The sequence below is a fragment of the Schistocerca nitens genome, chromosome 3 (genome assembly GCF_023898315.1).
Source record: "Schistocerca nitens isolate TAMUIC-IGC-003100 chromosome 3, iqSchNite1.1, whole genome shotgun sequence".
Classification (NCBI taxonomy): Eukaryota; Metazoa; Arthropoda; class Insecta; order Orthoptera; family Acrididae; genus Schistocerca; species Schistocerca nitens.
In genome coordinates, this window is record NC_064616.1 from 925,920,302 (window position 1) to 925,940,832 (window position 20,531).

At 41.4% G+C, this 20,531-nt stretch overlaps 1 protein-coding gene across 1 annotated transcript in view; it reads right to left on the reverse strand.

Moving 5' to 3' along the window:
* LOC126248997 (uncharacterized) overlaps positions 1–20,531 on the reverse strand; it is a 98,609-nt gene that overhangs the window by 38,482 nt on the left and 39,596 nt on the right. The window contains exon 4 of the mRNA XM_049950575.1: positions 6,882–7,121. Within this exon, the coding sequence (XP_049806532.1) occupies positions 6,882–7,121 (240 nt within the window). The remainder of the gene's footprint in view (positions 1–6,881; positions 7,122–20,531) is intronic.

The window sequence follows — 20,531 nt, forward strand, 5'->3', positions numbered from 1 at the left end:
GACAGAAAGCATGTCCCGATGGCTGAAATGGTTAAGGCAACTGTTTGCATTAAGTGGGAGATCTAAGTTCAAGTCCCAGTCCAGTACAAATTTTCAACTTTCACCACTGAATTATTTCAATGTTGATTGCGGCTGGTGTCAGTCTTTCTTATGAAATGTAGGCAGGAACACTATATCTTTGAAAAGGAGAAAATGATTTATGTAAAAGTTTGATGTATGAATGCGTTCATTACAGCACAAAATCTGAAAAAGAAAACATAAATTAAATCTTAATTAAATAAGTTGTGGACAAATAACAGTTTTATAGATTACCTCATGCAAAATTAAGATTGAAGGAAACAAATAACAGAGTTATTGAATGAATTTGTTAAAAATGTAACAAAGTATGAGGTCAATGAAGCAAGCAATCAGAACAAAGTAAATGACTTCACCCTTGATTAGAGTTCTGAGCATGTTATGAAATTTCCAGAAGTTCAAAGAAGGATGAGAAAATGCAGTTTTACCATTAAAAGCAAAATCTCTGTAGATAGGCATGTAAAACTCACTAATGTTATTAAAGTAGCATACGACATAGCTGCATGCCTACTAGCTCATTTACATAAACAATATTCTGAAGAGAGCTGTTGACCAGAGGTATTGAAATATGGCAAAGTTAAACCACCTTTCAACAAGGGGTCAAGAAAGGTAATGTGAAATTATCATTCTGTGCAAGTTCTCCCATTAATATGAAAACAGACTGTTTCCCAGCCACAAAAATAACCTCAGAATGGGGGAACATAATACCTGGAGCCCCACAGATCAGTACTCAGTCAACTGTCATTTATACTCTACATAAATAGTCTTCGCATGAGTTTAAAGGACAGTTTTAGAACTGTAAAGTTTGCTGGTTGCAAACTTCTGCAGGCACAGATCAGGTGGTAGTTGAGAAGTGCTACTAGTGGTTCACCGCTAACAGCTTAATCTTACAAAGACTCATATTATCCAATTTCATATAAGCAATAAAGAGCTTTCATCACCAGAAGTAATAATGGTCATACACTGAATGAAGCACAGTGTATCAAATTCCTTGGGGTTCAGCTGGATAACAAATTAAAACAGCATCAACACATGGAAAAACTAATCAACAAGCTCAGTTCAGTGTGTTATGTCCATAGAAATATTTTCCATTGTGCTGACCTAGAGTCAAGAGTGTTGGCTTATTTGGCATATTTTCAATCCCTGTCTCATGGAATTATGTTCTATGGCAGTACATTTAGTATAAATGAAGTGTTTGTTCGGCAGAAGTAAACTGCAAGAATATTGTGTACAGTAGATAATCATACATCTTGTAGAAGCCTTTTTAAGGATCTTGGAATTCTTACACTTAGTTCCCAATACATTTTCTCCTTAATGGTTTTTGTTGCTGATAATGGAAAACCATTTTCAACTGAACTGTGACGTACACAGCCACAATACAAGACGCAAAAACTATTTACATGTAGACTTACCTACTTCTACAGGTTTCATAATGGAATTATGTACTCTGGTGGTAAGATGTTCAACAACTCCTGCTTAACATTAAGAAAGAAACAGGAAATCCCTACCACATCAAAAGACTCTTTAAAGAAATACCTCTGACACTCTTCTTACAAATTATCTGAATGTTCAGACTGAAAATTTCTGTTAACTATGTGGGATGTAGCTGTGTTTGTTATTAAGATGTATGACAAGTAATAGTGCAATACGCAGAAGTGCCGTAGAACCTGATATAGACAAGCATATTCAAATACACAGATATGCAAACAGGCAGAACATGGCACTACGGCCGGCAACACCTATATAAGACAAAAATGTCTGAGGCGATTGTTAGATCAGTTACTGCTTCTATGATGGCAGGTTATAAAGATTTAAGTGAGTTTGAACATGGTTTTATAGTTGGAGCATGAGAGACGGGGCACAGCATCTCCGAAGTAGCAATGAAGTGGGAATTTTCCTGTACAACAATTTCACAAGTGTACTGTAACTATCAGGAATCTGATAAAACATCAAATCTCTGACACTGCTGTGGTTGGAAAAATATCCTGCAAGAATGGGACCAACGACAACCGAAGAGAATCATTCAATGTGACAGAAGTGCAACCCTTCCACAAATTGCTGCAGATTTCAATGCTGCACCATCAATAAGTGTCAGTGTGGGAACCATTCAACAAAACATCATTGATATAGGCTTTTGGAGCTGAAGGCCCACTCGTGTACTCTTGATGACTGTATGACACAAGGCTTTACATCTAGCCTGGGTCTGTCAACACTGACTTTGGACTGTTGATGACTAGAAACGTGTTGCCTGGTTGGATGAGTCTTGTTTCAAATTGTATTGAGCAGATGGATGTGTACAAGTATGGAGACAACCTCATGAATTCATGGACCCTGCATGTTAGTGGGGGCATGGTCAAGCTGTTGGAAGTTCTGTAATGGTGTGGGGTGCGTGCAGTTGGAGTGATATGGGACCCCTGATACGTCTAGATATGACTCTGACAGGTGACACATACATAAGCATCCTGTCTGATCACCTGCACCCATTCATGTCCATTGTGCATTCCAATTGACTTGGGCAATTCCAGCAGGACAATGAGACACCCCAAACATCCGGAATTGATAGATAGTAGCTTGAGGAACACTCTTCTTAGCTCAAACATTTCCACTGGCCACCAAACTCTACAGACATGAACATTATTGAGCATATCTGGGATGCCTTGCAGCGTGCTGTTCAGAAGAGATCTCCAACCCCTCGTACTCTTATGGATTTATGGACAGCCCTGTAGGTTTCATGGTGTTAGTTTCATCCAGCACTACTTCAGTCATTACTCAGGTCCATGCCGTATCGTGTTGCGGTGTCTCCGCATGCTCGCAGGGGGCCTACACGATATTAGGCAGGTATACCAGTTTCCTTGGCTCTTCAGTGTATAAATGACTCAGTATTTATTGACATAAAAATCTGTTCCCTGATAAAAACCTTTGTCATCATGTGAATATTAGGATACTAATAGTGCATAAACAGCACCTATATAATAAAACTGAGGAGGGAACAGCTGTTTTCAGAGTAGCAGCTTTTTTACTAATTTACTTGATTATATTTAGATGACAGAGGCATGAATTGCATTAAGCAATGTAACAAGAGCTTATTGTTAATACAGTGTGAAGACTAAGTATCTACAATGTGTTTGTCTCTTATGTGTTTGTCTCAAATTTGTGCATCTTGACTCATTCTGCATCACTATAGGATCTCTTTCTTCATGGGATCTACAGAATATGATGAATGAATAGATGAATGAGGAAGCAGCTCTTGCTGAGATCATAAATTATATTGTAAAATATGTTTTTATCCTAAGCAATCAGTTTGTTTTTGAACAGGACAAAAGCATCACAGATGCAGTATGTAGTTTTGCTGAGAAAATAAACAGATTATTAGAGAACACAATGAGGTTGAAGGACTCTTCTGTGACCTCACAAACACTTCTGATCCTTTCAACTGCGTCTTTTTTGTTTATGGACTTGGCAAACATGGCATAAGGATTTAAACCCTACTTATCGAACAGAAAATGAAGGGTAATTATTTTCAATGGGATAAGCTCAAGATTTACTGGTAACTGTTATTTCCCGGTCAGCTTTGTTTGTGAACATTACTTCTGTGTTAGTTGAAAATCTGGATGCAGAAAAAATTCCTATCCAGTGATCGGTATTCTCAGTAGATTTGAAACTTGATTTGGCTAAATGGGTTGAATCTGAACATATCTAAATCCCCAGTGATGTATGTCAGAACCGAACAGTCAAAGTTCGACCAGAGTAAGATATTTACAGCAACCAATGTAGAGAATTTATTGACTCAGTCATATTCTTAGGATTCAATTTACTCAAACATTTAAGTTTACATACTACTCTGATTACCTAGAAAACAAACTAAGCAGCTTTGTATTTGCAGTGTGAATATTTTCAACTGTAACTGACATGAACACAAGGAAATCTCTTTTGAATCTGTAATTAGATACTGTAATGCTTTTTGAGGAAGATAGGACACTACTGAAGTTGCAGAAAAAAATTGAGTACAGCAGAGTCCCGGTAATCTGAACCCCAGTAATCTGAACTTTCGGTTAATCCGAACATGAAAAATGTTAGTCTAAGTATGGAAAACTGTATGGTAAACTGCTGTACATACACACTACTTTAATTTACACAGTATAGTAAACTTTTATTAGAAAAATTGGCAAGAAAACATTAGTTTAAACAATGCATAACTAATAAAGAAAAGCTGTCAAACTTACTAAAATACAGTGGACATTTTATCCCTACTTTTTAGATGACAAAAACTCAGTCATTGTTTTATGGCATAATGAATATGTTATATGAGGCATGGTTGTGCAATCGTCTCATAAACATCAAATCAGCAGGTGTAGCAGTGGGCTGTTGGTCCAAATAACATAGCGTGAGGTCAAGGGCTTCTGCTGCCTCACTGTGTGGCACCAGCTAACCTTTGTCACTTTCAGGCTCATTGTCACTTCCGTCACAGCAGTCCACTTCTTCCTGGTCTTGAGTCACAGCAGCATCTAAATCAGTGACAGTAAGGTTCTCCACACATACCCCATCTGCTGCCATCCACTCATCTACGTCTCCTTCACTAGCTTCTTCACATCCAGGGATTGCCTGTATCATTTGTAGTAGATTTTCCTCTTCATTTTCAACTAGGTTATTTGCAATTCAAGAGATGTCCACAGTTTTCTCCACGATTTTCTGAAACATTCTGCCATGCCTCAGTGGCACAATAAACAACATACTTCACATTGGTCTTTTTTATTTTGTCCACAAAAGGACTGCTATCACCTTGGATCAGCATTCTAAAAATTGTTTTCTGTAAATAAGTTTTAACGTTTGCAGTGGTCCATTGGCTGTAGAAGTGGTGTAACATTCGCCACAATTTCTCCATCACATATTTCCTTGGTCTTATGTCAAAGCGCTAGGTGGATCAAAACAAAATGTCCAGACACTCTGTGACCAAAATGGTACTGAAACAGAGGATGACAGACTAAAGGCCGAAATACTAAATGTCTTTTTCCAAAGCTGTTTCACAGAGGAAGACTGCACTGTAGTTCCATCTGTAGATTGTCACAAAGATGACAAAATGGTAGATATCGCAATAGATGACAGAGGGATAGAGAACCAATTAAAATCGCTCAAAAGAGGAAAGGCAGCTGGACCTGATTGAATACCAGTTCGATTTTACACAGAGTACGCAAAGGAACTTGCCCCCCTTCTTACAGCAGTGTACTGTAGGTCTCTAGAAGAGCGTAGCGTTCCAAAGGATTGGAAAAGGGCACAGGTCATCCTTGTTTTCAAGAAGGGATGTCAAACAGATGTGCAGAACGATAGACCTATATCTTTAACGTCGATTAATTGTAGAATTTTGGAACACGTATTATGTTCAAGTATAATGACTTTTCTGGAGACTAGAAATATACTCTGTAGGAATCAGCATGGGTTTCAAAAAAGACGGTCGTGTGAAACCCAGCTCGCGCTATTCGTCCACGAGACTCAGAGGGCCATAGACACAGGTTCCCAGGTAGATGCCATGTTTCTTGACTTCTGCAAGGCATTCGATACAGTTCCCCACAGTCATTTAATGAAAAAAGTAAGAGCATATGGACTATCAGACCAATTGTGTGATTGGATTGAAGAGTTCCTAGATAACAGAACGCAGCATGTCATTCTTAATGGAGAGAAGTCTTCCGAAGTAAGAGTCATTTCAGGTGTGCCGCAGCGGAGTGTCGTAGGACCGTTGCTATTCAAAATATACATAAATGACCTTGTGGATAACATCGGAAGTTCACTGAGGCTCTTTGCCGATGATACTGTGGTATATCGAGAGTTTGTAACAATGGAAAATTGTACTGAAATGCAGGAGGATCTGCAACGAATTGACACATGGTGCAGGGAATGGCAACTGAATCTCAATGTAGACAAGTGTAATGTGCTGCAAATACGTAGAAAGAAAGATCCTTTATTATTTAGATACAATGTAGCTGGTCAGCAACTGGAAGCAGTTAATTCCATAAATTATCTGGGAGTAGGCATTAGGAGTGATTTAAAATGGAATGATCATATAAAGTTGATTGTCGGTAAAGCAGATGCCAGACAGATTCATTGGAAGAATTCTAAGGAAATGCAATCCGAAAACAAAGGAAGTAGGTTACAGTACACTTGTCGCCCACTGCTTGAATATTGCTCACCAGTGTGGGATCCGTACCAGATAGGGTTGATAGAAGATCCATTGGAGAGCAGCACGCTTCGTTACAGGATCATTTAGTAATTGCGAAAGCATTACGGAGATGATAGATAAACTTCAGTGGAAGACTTTGCAGGAGAGACGCTCAGTTCCACAGTGTATGAGAAGGATGATTAATAATTAATTAGAAGAGAATGTTTTAATGCACATGAAGTTACGCCCACTGAAAATAAAGTTACACGAGGCACCGATGCAGGAATTTTAATACTCAGTGAATGAACTCACATAAGATGAACTGACAATTTAAACTAGATAAATCTTGTTAATTATCTAAGGATATATAGGTCTACATGATTATTCACAGAAATCTCATTTTTGTGTCATATTATTATTTATTATTACAAATATAACATAAATTTGTGATATTGTTCATTTACATGAACCAAATGGTTTTCAAGTGTACATCATGAAATGAATAAATCCTAATCCACAAAAGAATGTAAAATTTATTACTCAAACAAGTCTTATTTCATGACATATGCTTTTTCAAAGTCCTTTACTACAGGCATCTGAAATGCATTTAATTAATCAAGCTAATTAATTAGTTTGTTTATATTACTGTACATACCCATCATCATCTTGTGTTGCAGGAGCATAGGTAGTTGTCTTGTTGCCAGGGTGGTCACGAACATCAATGTCTATGTATCGAATTCCATGCACCAACTGTCCCCAAACATCAGTATCTTGTGTGAGAACATAGCAGCCATGTCTTTCACTTGTATTTTCCATAACTGATCCATTGTAAGTGTCTGAACCGTTTGTCGCAGGGATGAACAAATCAGCAACGGTCAAGTTTTCCAACTCTTCTCTGTTTAAAACAAAATATACAGAATCTAGAATTTCAGTATTTATTCAGGTAAGAGGATATAAATTATGAAGAAGATAGTATGCTTTTTTTATTTGGTGAAACTGTCAATTTTTTACATTTATATAACAACACTTGCACATTAAATGTGGCTATAACTAGTGGCAACACCATCCTTCCACAGAATTTGAAGTTTGTTGAAATACATTGTACTGATAAGACAGCCTTGTGACACTGATAAGACAGCTCACTGACAGATCATTTAAGACCTGCAGAACATAGCACATTATGTAAAACAATATACAATATATTCCCTTTTGGGTAGAGTGGTTTTGTTGGTGCAAAGCAGTTCAGTTACCTGTGGAAATACAATACCATTCACTGCATCCATGATTAAATGGTATGTGTGAAAATGTCAACTGGGAATAGGTAGCATTAGTTTGAAGTAAGCATGTAAGAAATGAATCATATGTAAAGAATAGCTATGCTGCAGATAAATGCACAGAAAAGCAATTAGGTGCTACAAGGATAGAAACCCAATCAAAATACTTTTGTATCATTTCTTGTAGGTAAAACAGGAAAAAGAATGAAAATGAGACAGAGACGCCGAAGTGGCGTCACCATAAAAGACTTGCACCAAGCGATCGGGTCTACCTGCCAGCACGTCCTTGCCACACGACATTTTATTGTCATCGTCGCTGATGATCACTTTGTTGCGACGGCGGTGTTAGTTTATTTTTGTCTCTTGGAGGCTTTCGGATTACTAACTGCCAGCAATATTCTAAGCTATCCTGGCGTTCTAATTTGAAGTCCCGCGTGACAAAGTGCATAAATCATATGTCACATAGTGTAGCAGAGCTATGGCAGCTTAGACTTTAGCTTCTGACGCGAGTAACTTTTTCATTTATATCGGTAGTGTCGTCTCGAGAGGAAGGACTTACGGTCGCTTGATCTCCGAGAATCTTGATAAAAGCAATTTGTAACTTGGTAACGACGAAGTTGGAGGACACTGCGCCTCAACAATATACTAATATTTTACCAGCTTTGTCTGCTATTCATTTACGGGAGTACTAATCTCTCCCAAAATGTTGTTACCTTAGAAGCATACAGTATCAGAGTCCAAATGGGGGGGGGGGGGGGGGGGGGGCGTAGCGTACTGGCAGCTCTGCTGCAGGTAAGATCAGTTAAGGTTAAGAAGTCGAGGATGTGCGGCTGGACATCGAACACGCGGAACCAGCAGGTAGGTCTACAGTTCAATAGTCACGCATCATTGGTAGGGTAACAGTTCGTTTGTGGTACATTGCTGATTAGGTTTTGGAAATCAGTTTTTTTTTCTCTCCTTGTCAACCGATGTGTTTTCTTTGAATCGACCGTGAAAAGTCCCAATGGACATTAACGTAAAGTAAGAGAGGAAATAGCGGGGAATGCTACAAAATTCTATTGCAGAGCTGAGTGAAGAAGAAACTCTTGAAATGTTCCCAAGTTACAACACTCTCCACTAATAAGAACAAAGTATTTAAATCAGTGAATAGTTCATTTTTGCATCATACTGATAACATCAAAAAATAACCTTTCAAAATCTTACCGGTACATTAAAAAATATGAGGGACACATGTATCGCATAATTCATTCAAGAAGTTAATAGAAACAAACACCTGAAACTTCATCATTTACTCAATATAAAATCGAAATATGCATATACTACTATTAGTACTTCACGAAGCACTAAGATTGTAAACACTGGTCTGCAAGCCATGGCTACATGAATAGTAGTAAAGTGTCTTCCGTTTTGTCTGCCTGTCGACCCTTACTCAGCTTCCTGTGGTTTGCTGAGTCTAACTGTGAAGTGACGAACTGCCAGATTTATTGCAAAAATGGTTCAAATGGCTCTGAGCACTATGCGACTTAACTTCTGAGGTCATCAGTCGCCTAGAACTTAGAACTAATTAAACCTAACTAACCTAAGGACATGACACACATCCACGCCCGAGGCAGGATTCGAACCTGCGACCGTAGCGTTCGCTCGGCTCCAGACTGCAGCGCCTAGAACCGCACGGCCACTCCATTTATTGCAAACATTGGGTACGTCAACTGGTGCTAATCAGCTTTACCTGGCTGGAAAGTTACCGATGAGGCCGCAAACCTATCCGCGTGAGCAGGCCTTCAAACCGAAAGAATCCTGGGTAGAATGTAAATTCTAGAATTCCTTGCCATTCTCGAGACTCTTAATTTTAATGCTACTTTGTTCTCCTGAAGTTAGTTATGAAATTTCTAATATGCACCGTATGCAAAAATACACAGTCCAGTCACATTAATGTGACCACTACCTATGTTCGACATCAGCTTTCAATAACCACTCACAGACGGCAGGTGACACAAGCAGTAGTGGAGTTCACAGAAAGTATGTCGCGAGGACACGGAAAACGGTGCAGTCGTAATTTGGGTACAGAGTGCTTTATTTGACGTCCAAAGGGGCATGATCATTGGCTTGCGGAACAATGGTGGAAGCAATTTCGAAACGGCTAAGTTTTTAAACCGGTCGCATGCCGCCGTGGCTGAAGTATTCCGTGCATGGCAAAACGGCGCCATCCAAAACTGGCGCCGATGTGTATGAGCGAATAGACGTGCAACTGTTAAGCAACAGACCGTCCAGATGAACTAATGGGATACCAACAGCGTCTCCTCAACGACAGTTAAGCGAACGTTGCTGCATATCGGCCTCTGCAGCAGGTGTCTGATTCATGCATCCACGGTGAGTGCTGTTCATCATCGATGGAGGCTGGAGTAAAGCCGCCTATAGCGAAACTGGAGGTCCACTGAGTGACGACAGGCGGTCTTTCCAGATGAGTCAGGTTTTATGCTCCATCAGCCAGATGGTTGTTAGCATATACGGTGTGTAACATCCGAAAGCAAACATCCTGCAACAATCGCCGCATCCAGGCTGGAGGGCATTCCCTAGGTGCTCTCGTCATTCTGCAAGACACAATGGATGAACACAAGTGCGTACACATCCCTGGGGGCCATGCCCACCGCTACAATCTGTTTGTTTTCCCTCAGCAACATGGCATCTACCAGCAGGACAGTTCAACTTGTTACGCAGCTCGCATTGTATGTGCGTGGTTCAGAGAGAACCATCCTGAGTTTAGTATTTTATCCGACTTTTTAAGTAATAGAACCCAGTACGTTGTCCTAGATGGTGAGTGTTCATCGGAGGTGAGGGTATCATCTGGAGTGCCCCAGGGAAGTGTGGTAGGTCCGCTGTTGTTTTCTATCTACATAAATGATCTTTTGGATAGGGTGGATAGCATTGTGCGGCTGTTTGCTGATGATGCTGTGGTGTACGGGAAGGTGTCGTCGTTGAGTGACTGTAGGAGGATACAAGATGACTTGGACAGGATTTGTGATTGGTGTAAAGAATGGCAGCTAACTCTAAATATAGATAAATGTAAATTAATGCAGATGAATAGGAAAAAGAAGCCCATAATGTTTGAATACTCCATTAGTAGTGTAGCGCTTGACACAGTCACGTCAATTAAATATTTGGGCGTAACATTGCAGAGCGACATGAAGTGGGACAAGCATGTAATGGCAGTTGTGGGGAAGGCGGATAGTCGTCTTCGGTTCATTGGTAGAATTTTGGGAAGATGTGGTTCATCTGTAAAGGAGACCGCTTATAAAACACTAAAACGACCTATTCTTGAGTACTGCTCGAGCGTTTGGGATCCCTATCAGGTCGGATTGAGGGAGGAGATAGAAGCAATTCAGAGGCGGGCTGCTAGATTTGTTGCTGGTAGGTTTGATCATCACGCGAGTGTTACGGAAATGCTTCAGGAACTCGGGCGGGCGTCTCTAGAGGAAAGGAGGCGTTCTTTTCGTGAATCGCTACTGAGGAAATTTAGAGAACCAGCATTTGAGGCTAACTGCAGTACAATTTTACTGCCGCAACTTACATTTCGCGGAAAGATCACAAAGATAAGATAAGAGAGATTAGGGCTCGTACAGAGGCATATAGGCAGTCATTTTTCCCTCGTTCTGTTTGGGAGTGGAACAGGGAGAGAAGATGCTAGTTGTCGTACGAGGTAGCCTCCGCCACGCACCGTATGGTGGATTGCGGAGTATGTATGTAGATGTAGATGTAGATGTCCTCAGCAAATGTAGTCTTATATAACGAAATAATGTAAGCATCTAAGAGTTCTTAAAGTATTAATGGATTCAGTATTATATTACTCACTGCTCCTGTATATTTTTTAGGACCATGGCATTTTGCTGTATGCATCTTATTGTTGACACTCCCAAAGAATGTGGTAGGTATAACCTTCTGAAGAAGGGCACTATGTGCCCGAAACCAGTAAAGAAATTAAACTTCTTTTATGCAACTGGTTGTTTATTATTTCGTTTTATTCCAGGATTACTTTACTGTGCTCTGCTAGACACCATACTCTCCCGATTTAAACCTAATGGAGAATCTGTGGGACCACCTCGATCGCGCTATTCGCGCCACGGATCCTCAAGCGAGAAACGTAGCGCAGCTGGCCACGGCGGAATGGCGCCACATCCCTGTCAGTGTCTTCCAGAACCTCAGTGACTCTTCCTGCATGTCGGTCTGTGCTGCAAAAGGTGGTTATTCAGGCTTTTGACGAGTGGTCACATTAATGTAACTGGACAATGTACAAACGCTTCTAGTAAGTTTTTTTGTGTGGGAGGGGGTCAATAACTCCATAATCGACCACATCATGGATCCGCACGTGACTCCACTGCTCCTGAACTGTGCAAGAATAGACTGATTTGAGGAGAACCCCATGGGGAAACCATGAAAAATATAAATCATGATAGCTTCAAGGGTATCTGAATCCTTAACTCCAGAGTGTGGGTCCACTGTCTTGACCAGTGCACCATTCTCATGGTGCTGGTTTGGAAGATATGATCGTGCTGTGATGCAATTGTGCTTAAACCACTGATGAACTCTTCTCGGGTTATCAGCCGAGTGGTGGCGTCGTCTTGTTGCAACGTTTCAATGAGTTTCGTACCCATCATCTTCTGGCGAAGTGAATACGCCGAGAAAGACTGCAGTCGCATATGTGCTTAAACCAATTATGTGATTTTTCAAATTCATTATAGGTTACAGTATCGAATTCAATAATTTCTGACTCTTTTCACTTCAGTGTGTAGAGATGTAAGATGCAGTGAAATGGATAGGGAACAGATGGAAAAAAGTTAGCGAACTATTTATTATTTAAAAAATAATCGCCGTAACTATTAACACATTTATCCCACTGTTAGACAAGATGTCCCGTGCCTTCATGGAAAAATGTTTACGGTTGCCTACGGAACCAGGCATGTACCTCTCTCTCCGAAGCAAACTGATAGCCACGAATATCTTTTTTTAGGGCTCCAAAGCGAAACTTGTGTAGTAGAAACACCCTTGGCAACATGTGGGTGGCATTATGCTGCAACAGAATGATGCCGTCCGTCAAAATTCCTGGACGTTTGGACTTGGTGACGCACTTCAATTTTTGCAAAGTGTGTTTGTTGTCCTCCCACATGTTACCAAAGATGTTTCGACTACGCTCTAGAAGTTCCGCTGGGAAGCCCTTACACATCCCCCACACGGTCCCGATCTCTTCCCATTTAACTTCCACATTTTTGGAGCCCTGAAGAAACACATTCGTGGCCTTCCATTTGCTTCGGACGAAGAGGTGCACTCCTGGATACAATTGTGGTTTCGTAGGCCACCGAAAATTTTTTTCCATGAAGGCTTTGGCCGTCCTGTTTCACAGTGGGATAAATGTATTAACAGCTATGGCGATTACTTTTGAAATGAGAAACAGGTTACTTACTATTGCCATCTGTCTCATTTTGATTTGACTACCCCTTATACAATGGCAGCGTACCTTGTTTCAGTTCTTAGGTTCATCTTTACTTATAGATACCCATTACCGTTCCATTGTTTGAACGTCGCCAACAATCACAAATGAATCATTCTGAAATACGAGGTATCTTCACAAAATTCCAGAATATTCACAATAATTTCGCGCCAGTGGTGTGTTGGAGAGAGATGCGGTTGGCATCTCTGCACACGGCTGTGTTTAGTGTGTATTTGCCGAAAGTTTCATTGTTATATATCTGTTAGTTATTGATCAGTCTTGTACTGAGTAGAACGTTGTGTCACACAGTTTGCGAATTTCGAGATGGCATAGTTAGAGGAGCAACGCGTCTGCATTAAATTTTGCGTGAAACTCAAGAATATCTTTACAGAGCCACGCCAAATGATGCGGGAAGCCTAAGGTGATGAGTGCTTAAGCTGTACTCGGTGTTACGAATGGTTCACACGGTTTAAAAGTGGCCGGACGGAAGTTGAAGATAACCCTCGTTCAGAACGCCCTTCGACGTCTACCGACGACGCTCATGTCAGGAGCCAGTGGAAGACTGACTCTTCGAGAGATTGCAGAAGATTGTAACATTTCCGTTGGATCACGTCATGAAATCCTGACACAGCATCTTGGAACGCATCGTGCTTCCGAGAAGTTCGTCCTACGGCTCATGAGTCAAGAGCAGAAAGACTTTCGCCTAGCAGTCTGTGCAGAGTATTTGGATCGCACAAATGAGAAAGACATGTTGCGCCCTCGCCACACTTGGCCCCTGCGGACTTTTTTTAAATTCCAAAGTTGAAAACCCCATCGAAAGGACGAAGATTTACAACGATAGACGAGATAAAAGAAAATTCACAGAAATTGCATCCAGAGACAGGCGTATCAAGACTGCTTCCGGAAGCGGAAACTTGGTTGGGAGCGGTGTATCCATTGTGGAGGAGAGTATTTTGAAGGGTACCATGAACAATAAGACAAAAGTAAGCGTCGAAAAAAAATTTGTGGACAAAGTTCTGGAATTCGATAATCTTTCACGCAGCGAATAGTCCGTGTGACGGAAAGAGCATAGGTCACACTCCAGAATGAGGTTTTCACTCTGCAGCGGAGTGTGGGCTGATACGAAACTTCCTGGCAGATTAAAACTGTGTGCCGGACCGAAACTCGAACTCGGGACTTTTGCCTTTCGAGGGCAAGTGCTCTACCAACTGAGCTACCCAAGCGCGACTCACGTCCCTTCCTCACAGCTTTACTTCTGCCAGTACCTCGTCTCCTACCTTCCAAAGTTTACAGAAGCTGTCCTGCGAAAGCTGTGAGGACGGGGCGTGAGTCGTGCTTGGGTAGCTCAGTTGAAGGCACTTGCCCGCGAAAGGCAAAAGTCCCGAGTTCGAGTCCCGGTCCGGCACACAGTTTTAATCTGCCAGAAGTTTCGTATCAGCGCACACTCCGCTGCAGAGTGGAAATCTCGTTCTGGAAACATCCCCGAGGCTGTGGCTAAGCTAGTTCTGCAGGGTTCGCAGGAGAGCTTCTGTAGTTTGGACGGTAGGAGACGAGTTACTGGCAGAAGTAAAGCTGTGAGGACGGGGCGTGAGTCGTGCTTGGGTAGCTTAGTTGGTAGAGCACTTGCCCGCGAAAGGCGAAAGTCCCGAGTTCGAATCTCGGTCCGGCACACAGTTTTAATCTGCCAGGAAGTTTCATAGGTCACACTTGTTTATAAGAATGAAAGGACGCATGCACTTAATTGCAGACTAATATTCGTGAGGCCGATCTGTAGGATTCTTAAGGATATTCCAAGTTCTAAATACTGAAATTACTTAAGGAAAAAAAATTCTCTTAAACGACTATCACTGTAGTAAACATGATTCATTTGGAACCTAGCCTGCTTTTTTCAAACAAAATGCCTTGGAAATGTTCAACGCAAGTGAACTGCTAGTGTTTGTCTCCCTACAGTTCGGAAAATCGATGGAAACTGTTTCACATTGTCAATTAATAACGAAGATACTACTTATATGGCGTATCTCCTCAGATAATTCAGTTTTATGTTCTGTAGATAACAGTGCTCTAAACAAACTTGTAACTTGTAGTCTTCACACAGCGTAAAAAGAAATGCAATAGAATGTGTCCGTTACATATGGCTTGGCGAGCGTTTCATTTCGGAGTGCACTGTGGATCTAGTTTTGAATTTTTTGCTAGCTGACTGCTGGTGTTAGCTGGCGACATGGCTCGTGCTCACATGCTGTGTGAAACAGCGGGCAGACTTACACCACCACATATATTTGGTTTCAGACAACTAGGATCTATGTTAAAGCGTCTCAAAACTTACACTAAGGCTGTGGACCCTGTCCTCTTCAAAATTCGGAATACCTTAACAGCTACACAAATACATGGAAATTCCCTCTATAAAATACTGGAGGAGCACATGAAATACCTGACTTGTGTTGATGCATTTTTCACTAGCAGATCTCAGTACATCATACTGGACAGCGAACGTTCAACACAGATATAAGTAACATTGTGTGTGCCGCGTGCCGCTCGTATTTTCAATGTCGATAAACGATTCATAGTATTAACAACATTCTCAGAGTATTTGCTGACGAAGCTGTCACATGCAAAAAGGCATTTTCGTTGGTCTCTCGCGAGATGACGCTGAACTACTACGGCCGTCGCTTCGGGTAATGTGGAAGTGGCGCAGTATTTCAACGAGACAGTTGCTCGGAATCTTCACGTGCTTACTGACGTGTTGCTGCAGTGGCTTGCCGGTAAATATAAGGAGGAACGTTGTTATCAAACATTTAGAGACCTACTTGACCGATTTACTTCAAAATTCTTGGCCGATTGACCTCAAACCTCTGCATTCACGTGAAACAATGAAGAAAATTATTGAAAACTTGAATGCCTGACAAACGAAATACACCGTGGTAAACTAATTTCTATCGCGATAATAAATTACAGAGGCTGTACCCGTCTTGAAAATAGTACTATCAGACGTCACTACATCCTGGGACGAGTGAAAGCTCGAGAATTTGTCAGAAACATGATCCCAAATCTTCTTTATTTATTAGTTGCCGTTGTTACATGTGTAACGGAACAAGGCTCGCCGTGCAGTGTTGGCGCCCAGTTTAAGTATGCGGACTCCGATTCGTTCGTCTGCAGGCGACGATGCTTAGTACCGCCAATGCTGGTTCCCATGCCTTGGTGAGATGAAATTCCGTGTCTCTATTAATCACGTTGTTACTTATACGTATTTCGACTGCTTGTTTAATGATGAAGTCACAGTACGTGGAAGCGGACGAAAGAATCTTTGTCTCTCCGTAGTTCATGCTATGTGCCGTGTCAAGACAGTGATCAGTAACAGGAGGCTCTTCTGGTTAACCCAATCTGGTGTGAAGTGTATGTTCAGAGCACTTATCAGTGGGACTCGTCTGGTCAGTGTATGATTTCCCACACTGGCACGGTATTTTATATATCTCTGGTCTCCTTAGACCTAGGTTTTCATTAACAGAACGCAGCATCGTTAGCACTCGCACTGGAGGGCGGAAGACACGTTATATTTTATGTGTCTTGAAGAGCCTGCCTATCTTAAAGGACACGTCAGCAACATAGGGTACAAAAACCGTCCTCGTGGAGTTCTCCGTTTCTCCTTGCTAGTCTTGCGGGTCAGTGCGTCCAGGTTGAAATGCATTACGAATCTGTTTATCAGCGTACCCGTTTTGTACAAACCAGAGCGAAGATGGCTAAGCTCTGCTGATAAGCTCCGTACATCTGAGATAACTCTAGCCCTCTGAACGAGAGTCCATAATACGCCACTGCGTTGAGATGGGTGATGGCAGCTCGTAGCTCGTAGATATAGCTCAGTGTGAGTTGGTTTACGAAACACATTGTGACCCAAGGAACCGTCTTCTTTTCTGCGGACCAAGACATCTAAGAACTGGAGGTCTGCATTTTTCTCCACTTCCATGGTGAGGCAAACGCTCGGATGGAGGGACTCAAAGTGTTCCAGGAAGGCAGGAAGCGTTCCTACTCCATGTGACCATACTACAAAGGTGTCGTCCATATATCTCCAGAAACATTTAGGTTTCAACACCGCCGACTGAAGTGTTCTTTCCTCGAATTCTTCCATAAAAAGTCTACTATGGGAGACAAAGGGCTACCCATAGCAACACCGTCAGTTTGCTCAAAATTTGTTCGCTAAGTAAAAAGTAAGTTGAGATAAGCGCGTGTCTGAATAGATATAAAATATCCTCCTCCAACTTAGCTTCTATAAGCTGTAATGAATCCACCAGAGGTACTTGTGTGAACAAAAAGGTCACATCAAATCTCACTAATACATCAGCTGGTTCGAGACGCAAAGTCTTCAGTCGTTGTATAATATCTTATGAGTTTCTAATGTGATGTTCACATTTTCCTACCAAAGAACTCAGAAGAGAAGCCAGATGTTTTGCTAGGTAACATGTTGGGGCTCCCATATTGCTCACAATGGGGCGAAGTGGAACCCCTTCCTTATGGATCTTAGGCAGCCCATAATGTCGTGGTGAAATTGGCGTTTGTACTCTTAAGCACTTTTTAAGCTATTCAGGAAACTGGCTGTGTTTAAGAAGGGCGGGTGACTTCCGTTATACGTTGTACAACGTCAGTTAGACAGTACTTGCACTTGGTGTAGTGTAAAACAGCACCCTTACTATACTGGCAGAGAAAGGAAAATACTGAGAGTACTCTACTAAAACACTTAACTTCTGGGTCATATTCCAAATTATTCTATGCAACGATATTTAATGAACCGAAGTCATGAAATAGCTAAGGCGAATTCAAACCAGATTTTTTGGCAGAGTTCTGCTTAAGTACGGTATACCTGTAGGCGAATTCAAACCAGATTTTTTGGCAGAGTTCTGCTTAAGTACGGTATACATGTAAAAGACACTCTTGTATAAGGCGCAAGTGCAGTCTGTTAGAGAAGACAGACCCAGTACTTTGCGTGATCCTATGGAGTTGTCAGAAGTTTTCGCACGAATCTACAGACGAGCTACTAGGACTGTAAAGGACCGGTATATCTCAAACGAAAGTGTAAGGGATATGGTGAGAAAACTTCATGAAAACCACGCTGGAAAAATGTAGAGAACTAGTTCTACAGGTAGACTGTGAAATAGTTTTCTGCTTTCACCCTACATCTGGAGCAGGGCTCATGAGTATTAGATACGAGAATGGGACAGGACAGGGAATAGCTAGAAAGTCGTATCCCGTACAGTGGCATGATGAATGGTATCGCAACGCTCCCATGCAATGCGAAATTGACCATTAGATGCCACAAGATGAGGACACGCCAGTATAAAGGAGGAAAGAAGTATTGTGTTGTCAGTTGTTGTTTGTCGTTGTGGTCTTCAGTCCAGAGACTGGTTTGATGCAGCTGTCCATGATACTCTATCCTGTGCAAGCGTCTTCATCTCCCAGTACCTATTGCAACCTACATCCTTCTGAATCTGTTTAGTGTATTCATCTCTTGGTGTCCCTCTACGACTTTTACCCTCCACGCTGTCCTCCAATACTAAATTGGTGATCCCTTGATGCCTCAGAATATGTCATACCAACCGATCCCTTCTTCTAGTCAAGTTGTGCCACAAATTTCTCTTCTCCCCAGTTCTAAACAATACATCCTCGTTAGTTATGTGATCTACCCATCTAATCTTCAGTATTCTTCTGTAGCACCACATTTCGAAAGCTTCCATTCTCTTCTTGTCTAAACTATTTATCGTCCACGTTTCACTTCCATACATGGCTACACTCCATACAAATACTTTCAGAAACGACTTTCTGATTCTTAAATCTATACTTGATGTTAACAAATTTCTCTTCTTCAGAAACGCTTTCCTTTCCATTGCCGTCCGCAGCTCGTGGTCGTGCGGTAGCGTTCTCGCTTCCCGCGCCCGGGTTCCCGCGTTCGATTCCCGGCGGGGTCAGGGATTTTCTCTGCCTCGTGATGACTGGGTGTTGTGTGATGTCCTTAGGTTAGTTAGGTTTAAGTAGTTCTAAATTCTAGGGGAACTGATGACCATAGATGTTAAGTCCAATAGTGCTCAGAGCCATTTGAACCTTTCCATTGCCAGACTACATTTTATATCCTCTCTACTTCGAACATCATCAGTTATTTTGCTCCCCAAATAGCAAAACTCATTTACTACTTTAAGCGTCCCATTTCCTAATCTAATTCCCTCAGCATCACCCGATTTAGTTCGACTACATTCCATTATCTTCGTTTTGCTTTTTTTGATGTTAATGTTATATCCTTATTTCAAGACACTGTCCATTTCGATCAGCTGCTCTTCCAGGTCCTTTACTGTCTCTGACAAAGTTACAATGTCGTCGGCGAACCGCAAAGTTTTTATTTCTTCTCCATGGATTTTAATTCCTACTCCGAATTTTTCTTTTGTTTTCTTTACTGCTTGCTCAATATACAGATTGAATAACATCGGGGATAGGCTACAACCCTGTCTCACTCCCTTCCCAACCACTGCTTCCCTTTCATGCCCCTCGATTCTTATAACTGCCATCTGGTTTCTGTACAAATTGTAAATAGCCTTTCGCTCCCTGTATTTGACCCCTGCCACCTTCAGTATTCGAAAGAGAGTATTCCAGTCAACATTGTCAACATTGTCAAAAGCTTTCTCTAAGTCTACAAATGCTAGAAACGTTGGTTTGCCTATCTTATAAGATAAGTCGTAGGGTGAGTATTGCCTCACGTGTTCCAACATTTCTACGGAATCCAAACTGATCTTCCCCGAGGTCTGCTTCTACCAATTTTTAAATTTGTCTGTAAACAATTCGTGTTAGTATTTTGCAGCCATGATTTATTAAACTGATAGTTCGGTAATTTTCACATTTGTCAGCATCTGCTTTCTTTGGGATTGCAATTATTATATTCTTCTTGAAGTCTGAGGGTATTTCGCCTGTCTCATAGATATTGCTCGCCACATGGTAGAGTTTTTGTCAGGGCTGAACTACTGAGATCCATCTCCCAAGGCTATCAGTAGTTCTAATGGAATGTTGTCTACTCCCTGGGCCTTGTTTCGACTTAGGTCTTTCAGTGCTCTGTCAAACTCTTTACGCAGTGTCATATCTCCCATTTCATCTTCATCTACATCCTCTTCCATTTCCATAATATTGTCCTCAAGAACATCGCCCTTGTTTAGACTCTCTATATACTCATTCCACCTTTCTGCTTTCCGTTCTTTATTTGAACTTGGTTTCTATCTGAGCTCTTGATATTCATGCAAATGGTTCTCTTTTCTCCAATGGTCTCTTTAATTTGCCTGTAGGCAGTATCTATCTTTCCCCTAGTAATATACGCCTCTACATCCTTACATTTGTCCTCTAGCCATCCCTGCTTGGCCATTTTGCACTTCCTGTCGATCTCATTTTTGAGACGTTTGTATTACTTTTTGCCTGCTTCATTTACTGCATTTTTGTATTTTCTCCTTTTATCAATTAAATTCAATATATATTCTGTTACCCAAGGATTTCTATTAGCCCTCGTCTGTTTACCTACTTGATCCTCTGT